The sequence below is a fragment of the Genypterus blacodes genome, unplaced genomic scaffold (genome assembly GCF_046128005.1).
Source record: "Genypterus blacodes isolate CSIRO-AG114 ecotype Tasmania unplaced genomic scaffold, CSIRO-AGI_Gbla_v1 ptg000066l_1, whole genome shotgun sequence".
Lineage (NCBI taxonomy): Eukaryota > Metazoa > Chordata > Actinopteri > Ophidiiformes > Ophidiidae > Genypterus > Genypterus blacodes.
In genome coordinates, this window is record NW_027466878.1 from 445,641 (window position 1) to 454,101 (window position 8,461).

General features: G+C 46.9%; 1 protein-coding gene across 1 annotated transcript; it reads left to right on the plus strand.

Annotated features, from left to right (window-relative positions):
• Nucleotides 1-703: 703 nt before the first annotated feature.
• On the plus strand, nucleotides 704-7,947 carry igfbp2a (insulin-like growth factor binding protein 2a). The gene is made up of 4 exons (XM_076155238.1): nucleotides 704-1,236; nucleotides 7,088-7,269; nucleotides 7,467-7,607; nucleotides 7,755-7,947. The coding sequence occupies exons 1-4, from the start codon at nucleotides 843-845 to the stop codon at nucleotides 7,911-7,913; spliced, it is 876 nt and encodes a 291-aa protein (XP_076011353.1). The 5' UTR covers nucleotides 704-842; the 3' UTR covers nucleotides 7,914-7,947.
• The last annotated feature ends 514 nt before the right edge of the window (nucleotides 7,948-8,461 follow it).

Here is an 8,461-nt window from a genome sequence, read left to right on the forward strand (position 1 = left end):
GTTTGTTTGTTTATTTATGCATTCTGGGAGGTGGAGCACTGATAGGAACAAACAGTATGCCACAGTATGTATAGTTATGAACCTAATTATGTTGCTGCCTCTTTTAGATACTGGATGCTTTTTCTATTCCTGTTCTACTTTTCCCCCCAAAAAATAGAAAAGACGTTCAATCCCCCTCTGAATGACACACAGGGGTCAAAGGTCACTGACTGGTGTCAAACTCTAACTCAGGAGTGGAGAGAAGACAGATATTAGAAGGAAATGAAAACTACAATGACAACTAAGATGCTGGTAATACATTCTGTAGCTTCTTTTATTATTTGACACAAAAATCTGAGGTAGTTTGTTGATAATCGTATTGTTTTTTTGATAAATGAGCCTAAAATGATCCTGTCGCCACAGTAACGTCCACAAATGTGCTTCAGTCTGTAATAAACCCTGGAATTTGCGTTTTGATCATGATACAATAATATGTGACTGATGAAACATATTTCAATATTTATATGACATATTTACAAACATACAATTGACATAAATAATCATATGGCCATCAGCGGACAGACCTGTTTGTTTTGCTTCTAATAACTGCTGGGGGTCGTTGTGATGACGTCACTATAAACTCTGGTCCTTTTCCACTTCAGACCGGTTGGATCAAATCTAAACTGAATCATAACTTTGTGGATCTCTGTGTTTTTTTCCCCCTAATTAACACCCACGTGTGGCCCCTGGAGCGAACCTGGGGATTTATAGGACCCAGCAGCCCTCCGAGCCCCCGGCTTCACCTGTTCGGACGCGCACTTCTTCGTTTTTCCACCTGGGTTCTCCTTCCGTCGCCCCGCGAAATGACCAAGATCCTCATGCCAATAACAATGCTGTCGTACGCGGGTTGCAGCTTGCTGATCCTCTCCGCGTCCCTCGCCGGCGCCTCCCTGGCCGAGATGGTGTTCCGCTGCCCGGTCTGCACCACAGAACGCCAGGCGCTGTGCCCGAAGCTCACCGAGACTTGCGCGGAGATCGTGCGCGAACCGGGCTGCGGGTGCTGCCCCGTGTGCGCCCGGCAAGAGGGCGAGCAGTGCGGCGTGTACACCCCGAGGTGCGCCACCGGTCTGCGGTGCTACCCGACGCCCGACTCGGAGCTTCCCCTGGAGCAACTGGTGCAGGGCCAGGGGCTGTGCCGGTGCAAAGTGGACACCGAGACGGCCACTTCGAGCCAGGAGCAGCGGGAACACACCAGCGGTCAGTCCCTCCGTCTCCTGGAAACCTGGTTAACGCTATCAATTTTTAATGACAGTGTCTAGACTGCAGCCAGGGGAAACGTCAGCAGGAACAGCGTCAGGGTAGCGTTATCATAAAGACACACAATAATACTGTCTTACCGAACTGTGAAGTTGGAGTCATCCATTTAGTACTAAGATGCATGGATAAATGTATGTTATTTCTAATGTTTGAGCTCTAATGTTTATTTTGTTTATTTATTTTATCATTTCTTCATGAATTTAAACAGCGAGTTGAGGCATTTTGCGAATAGAACAAAACACTGGAGACTTCAAAGTACATATTTATTCTTTACCTCTATTAATAGTGCATGTATCATATTTCCTGTACTATTTATACATCAGTCATTATATGGGAAGCACATAAACAATATAATATACTTTACTGTTCCCTCAGGGAAACTTGTCTTGATCTCACAGCACTGCCCAGCCATAATCAGGTTATATTAGATCTCATATGACATAAAGGCTTCACACGCTGCACCACACATGCACTGGTGGCCCTGTGACATATTGCACAACCCCCGTGATTCCTGAGACAGTTATTGCCAGTTTCAGAGCAGCGTCACTGTCATAGCTAAGACTTTATAATCTGATAGGAGTACACAAGTGGGTTTGGACAGCGTTCTTTCTGCATGTTGGGTAACAGACTGTCTTTCACCTCAAACAGTGTCAGTGCGGCGTGCAACAGACCGGCAATCTGAGGCTCTAAAAGTTACCGTACCGCACTATCACTCCAAACCTCTCGATACTTTCAAGCACAGCCTCATAAAAGAGCAGCGGGCGCTTCTGTTCAACACCAAATACAATGAGTCTCCATTAAAGGTGCATTCATTGGTTCTTACTCAAGTCCTGCACTATATGTCAGTATTTGATTCTCAAAGAATCGAAGATGCAATGAGAACAACTGAGCTTTTGCAATAGTACAGATTTGTCCTGATCTGTATTTGGGTATTTTTCCATTGTGGTATTTGTACTCTTTTGCTGTGAGTAATTTGAGTACTTCTTCTACCACTGGTAACTCCCATTTCCATGCTGTTTTATTGCACTCATGTGAATGTTTGTACAGCGTAGACCTGTTTTGAGTGCGGTGAATCATCTTGGTGTTCATGTGGAGAAAGAAACAAAAGGAACTCAGCCCAGTTAACCTCAGCTATGCTCCAAACAGCTGGCCCTCCGGCCTACTCTCTTTCCCAATATTCCCAAACAATCTGCCTTTAAAAAGGCTGTAACAGAGACCCAGCTAATGGCCTGCAAAATTCCCAGAAGATGGAAGCGAAAAACATCATAGTATGACTGTTGACATTTCCACAGGGGAGTGGGGAGACGAGTGAATGAGAGAGAGAGAGAGACAGCCAGAGGAATGTTGCATTGATTGGAAACGTGGACTTTAGGCTTTGACGACTGCTGTTGATAAGTAGGTTATCAACCTGGAAAAAGAGCTGTTTGGATTGACATAACGGACAATGGCGATGAGGTTCGTTGGGACGGGAGCCAGCGAGGCTCGTGTGGTTTGTGTTTAAACTAGAACAGAGCAAACAGCTTCATTAACTGGCAGACGTTGAGGCCTAATGGACACACAGCCAATGGGTGTGATCACCGCTCCTTTCCAAATCCTGGCTTTTGTCGCAGATCTCCCCGCGGCCCGCGGTGTGTTTGCTTTGGCACTGGACTCCTGGAGCGTAGAGAGAGTACCGGAGGGAGCGTTTCGGGGTAACCCTGTTCTCTGTAAGGACCTGCCAGCACCAAGGCCACGGACGAAAGGTCAAAACGTGCCTCGCTGCTCTTTGCCGATCAAAACAGCTCCATAAACCGTTATGTAATGTAGTTACATTCCAACAATAAAGGCAGCTAAACTGACGGGCATTGAATGGAGGCAACATAGCAACAAAAGGCACACGACGCACAACTATGACAAGGTAGAGAAAGGTGCATTTGATAGTCGGTTGGCAGTATTTAGTAATGCAACTTTACACACAAGCAACGCAAGGAGGACAAGGTCACAAAAGGGACAACAATGACAGACAAATAATGTTGAAAAGGGTCTGCAATAACTTCAATCAGGAATAATAAGGAAAAGTGTAAGGAATATGGAATACTCTCAATCAATTTGAATTTGGGAACAGCCAGATTGATAACCTCATTGTGTGATGCAACACAATTCCATATACTCCAAGTTACCCTGAGCAAGCATCAGTACTGTAAGCAGCCGGCGCTCCGCAGTGAGGGGGTCAAAGGTCAGAGCCAATATGCCTGTGACCCTACAGTGATCATGGAAGAGGGAGTGCTGGGAAAATAAATAGGAGGAAATGAGACGTAGAATAGATCTTTTTAATGGAAACAAATCAGGCGAAGTGGAAGGAGAAAATGTGGGCGAGAGGATGTGACTCATGTGGGAGATTCCAATCATGTAACACAAATACAGCGAGCGCTATTGAATTCTGCTTTTAAACGATTCTTATTAACGTTGGACTCACATCTGATCTCAGAGCCGCAAAACCAAAAGGAAGACTTTTCTTCCAGAGGAGATCCGGAGATGTTTCTGTAATCGTACACCTACTTCAACACGCAGCCGGGATCTAATACCGGTGCTTTTTTCCGTGACTTATCTGCGCAGCTCGTAGAAGATCGAACATTTCGCGCAAACGTGTGTGTGTTGCGGCCCTTGGAGACAAGAGGTAGGAGTTCCTACGTCGGGACGGAGCTCAGGGTGGAACTGCTGCTCGTTGGCACTGAAAGGAGCCGGGCATGGAGGGTATCACGGACAAGACCCGGAATATGCTCCAGGAGACGCAAAGACAGGGTCATCTGGGATACTTTCTAAAAGTGTTTCAAGCGTCCGTTCAGGCCAAACCTCAGGAAGCCCTTTTCTATGCTTATTGTTGCAAAGGTCAACACGGAAAGGAAAATCCTCCTGTGCCATCTGGTCCCTGACATAACACTGCAAACCAATAAGGGGCATTCCTCTGTACCTGTGGGGGCGTCTAGACGGAGTCCGCAGGACTGAAATAGCTCCTGATAATCCCACCCCCCCAAGCTTACCAAAACAGGGGCATTTGTGCCATCCCACCCCCAGGCGTCGACTTCACATGTTCCCGTGCCAAGAATCTCCTCGTGCCTCTGCTGAGATCCAGAATGTCTTCCCACTCTCTCTCCCTCTCCCTCTCCCTCTCTCCCTCTCTCTCTCTCTCTCTCTCTTCCACTCTCTGTGTAGGACAAAGATGCACATTGAGGAGGAAGTGGTCTTGATCTGGTCACAAATGAACCGTGGAGCAGTTTGTTTGTGGTGACCACCAAAAGCACTAAAGCCCAAATAATCGAGCCTTAAAAATTGGCGGAAACGTTTCCAAAGATGTTCTGCTCTACTTGCCTTTCCAGCTCCGCTTTGTCCAATCACAGCCTCGTGTCTCTGCCCCGGAGCGTCGCAGCCATTCCCTGCCGTAGCCGCGATGTAGCCTGTTCCAGCTCGCCTCGGTTCATGTCCTAGTTTAGTCATGTCCTGGCCTTATTGTCCTAGTTCCATGCCCGAGACTTCAGGCGGCAGTGCTGGTAGCGGAGCAGGGCGCGCTGGCCTTAGATGCTGGGTTGCGTACGTACGTGCCAGAGCCTGTCCACAGCTTAGAGAGGCCTGCTGCAGGCCACACAGCTTGGAAGGTGGATATATCTGCACTCTGCTGAGTGTGTGTCACCAGGCAAACACTCCCATTAGGCCTCAGAATGGATAATGGACGGATCAATGGTTGCAGTGGTTCATGACTGGATTCACACCCCAGAGATGCACCGGGAGGCAAACCCAGACGAGATGAACTACTTTCCACATTCAGACACTTAAAGGCATAGTTCATGTTGGGGGACGAATTCTTTGGAGAGGCAGCTCCCTATTTAGATTTGGAGATAAACCTTAAATTCTTTACAAAGACGCATGGGTCTGGCGTCGTCTCTCCAGTTTTTCATTCCGCTTTCATCCCTCCCAAAAATTGAATCATGTCAAGTTTCCAGTCCGTTTCCTGTTTACATGCCATGGCCACAGATGAATACAAACATGCGTGTTTTGGAAAATGTCGCTCCGACTGTAACACAAGACTAACGAGTCCAAAGTGTTACGGTATGTGAGGACGTTTGTGTTTTGAACCACAAGTCAAAGCGTCTTGGACTCAGACTCTTGTGACCAGAATGTCCCGGTGTGGATTCAGTGTGGGAGGCCTTGTTTGCATGTTGTCTGTCTCTGAGGTGGTGGGAGGACGTCGGTTTGAACCCTCATCCTTGAAGACGTCATCTTCCTGAGTTGGTTTGACTCTGATTAAGGAAGAAAAGTTGTCAAACCTTCACTGAACTCACAGTCGCTGCAATGAAGCAACGCTCGGACTGTCTTTACATAAATATGAGGAAACAAGAACTCCGCCACGTGTTTGCTTCTTTGTTTCCCAAACTTTCCATCCTCAGTCTGCCGTTTGCTCAGTTGATCAGAATCTGGACACGCAGACGTGAGTCTTCTGGCCTACGTGCCACCTGGGAATTTGACATGGATCAGATATAGAAAGGAAAACTCAGAGGCCATTGTCCCGGGATTAATCCAAGCAGTGGAGCGGACAGTAAGCCTGCAGCTCTGTTGACACTGCTGATCCCCAACCCACCGCTGTGGAACGGCTTGTACTGCTGAGGCCGAGTGGCCCCTCAAAGTGGGGTCCTGACCCTCAGAGTGGGTGTGTGCATGTGTGTATGAGAGAGTGTGTGGGTGTGGATACTGTACATCTGTGTGTGTGTGTGTGTGTGTATAAAAGGTGTGTTTACGATGATTACACAACACTTCAGGTTGAAAACATGTAAACACACTGGCAGAGGACTTCAGGGCTGCATGTCACTGCTTTTACTTCCACTCTTCTTCATCTTAGATCTGCCAATGCAGGTCATTCACTTCTTTGAGAGTGTTTTTCACATTATTATGGTGGTAGTAGCTTTGCTGAATGTGCTGCATGTTTGTGCTGACACACACATCTTTACTTCAGAGCAGAGGGAGCAATGCTTTTGCACTTGGACACTGTGGCGGTTATGTAAGACAGCAAAACAAAACGGCACCCCGGCCGCCAATACTCCTGTGTGTGTTTGTCCGTGTGTGTTTATCTGCACAACTCACGCACAAGCACGCACATGATTTCAGTTGACCTTTGCCCTTTGTGGAGGAACACTGTCTTCAAAGAGAGGCAGAGGGAGCGCCTTGCTTCTATCTGATGGCAGAAGGCGCCAGCGCCGTGTTTGTGTTCCGTTTTGGAATTTCCTCCCTCCCGTTCTCTCTCTCTTAGACCTTTTGTAATCATATTCCAGAACCGGATGTGAAATTTACCTCTCGTGGTGCAAAGAGAATCGACTCGCTACCGAGCAGCGCTGACCTACACCAGTGTGTGTGTGTGTGTGTGTTGAGAAATGAAAGGGAAACAGCAGCACACACTCACGGCCCCTCAAGTCTGCACTATGACTTTGGGCTGGAAATGTACTTCCTTTTCTTTTCAGCTGATTTGACTTTTGACTATTTTTCCTCAAAAAGTTTCTCACAATGATTTTAGTGTTTTTAAGAGGGATTTTGAAGATTTTTTGATTGTGGGTAAAAACAGTTTAGGGTTAAAAAAAAAAAAAAAAATTCAATTCAATTCAGCAAAAAATTAAAAAAAAAGAGAAAAATGTATTGGAATGTACTGATATCATATAAGAATATGCATCATATATAATAATGATAACCAGCAAATGTCTGTAATAAAACATGGACCTTTGTACTTGAATGAATGAATGAGTTTCCCATCTGACCTCCTGGCCCACAGCGGAGGCCGTGGAGCTTCCGGTGGAGCCGGCAGTGAGCGAGATCCCAACCAGCAGAAAGCCCACCAAGGAGGCCATCTGGCTGGGGCCCAAGGAGAGCGCCGTACGGCAGCACCGGCAGGAGCTGAAGACCAAGATGAAGACCAACAAGGTGGAGGAGGTCAAACCTGCCCGACCCAAACAGGTGAGGGTCTCCCCAGCCCTTCCTCCTGTCCTCCAGTCTTCACTCGTTCTTCCATCATTCCTACAGTCTTCAACTTCATATCATCTGAAACTCTTAAGATATTTCGCTGATTGAGCTTATTTAACTAAACACTGCCGTGCACCATGTTGCCACCATGCGGGTCCCGTGTCATGTTTGCTTTGTTTCTGCCGTGTCAGACTCAGTGTCAGCAGGAGCTGGACCAGGTCCTGGAGCGGATCTCTAAGATGCCCTTCAGAGATAACCGAGGTCCCCTGGAGGACCTGTACGCCCTGCACATCCCCAACTGTGACAAGAGGGGGCAGTATAACCTCAAACAGGTGAGCACAAGAGGGGAAGAAAGAGAGAGAGATAACTCACAAGTTTCTGCTTTCAAGCTTCAACTATCGCTTATCATTATACATGCATATTCCAATTTTCTTCCTTTCTGTCTCTCTTTCTCCCTCTCCCTCTCTCTCTCCCTCCAGTGTAAGATGTCCCTCCATGGTCAGAGGGGCGAGTGCTGGTGTGTGAACCCTCACACGGGTCGACCCATCCCCTCAGCCCCCACTGTGCGGGGGGACCCTAACTGTGGCCAGTACCTCAGAGAGACAGAGCCGGAGCTCCCCCCCATGGGCCAAATATAGAAGTGCACGCCTTCAGAGGAGAGAAAGAAAGAAAGACCACAAATATTTGAAAGTATTTGGGTTAAAAAAAAAAAAAAGTATTTGAATCACCTGAGTAAGCTATGTTATCTTACGTGTTATTACGTGTGTGTGTGTGTGTGTGTCTAGTTTGTGCGACGACAGTGAAAGTCTAACCAGCACAAAGTGTCCACAGAATGGAGCTCTGTGTGTAGAATGTTCAGTTGAATCTATATTTCATTTGCATTTACCCTTTTCCCTCATACATATTCAGTAACTTTACTAATTGTGACTTGCAAAACAAAACGTTTCAGTGTTTTGTACTGGTTTTAAGTCTTAAAAAAGTCTGAAAACAAGCGTTTGTGTTGATGTTTTTGCTCTCTTACTCAAAGCCAAAGAGCAGAGAGGAGGAGTGTTGGCCTGTCTTCATATAGAACATTTACACACCTGACTATGTTCAACAACATGCAAAGTAACGCGACTCCCGACACTCTTCAGAACACAAAACAGCTTCATGCTCCACTCAAAGCCCGACAGACTGATTTTCAAGC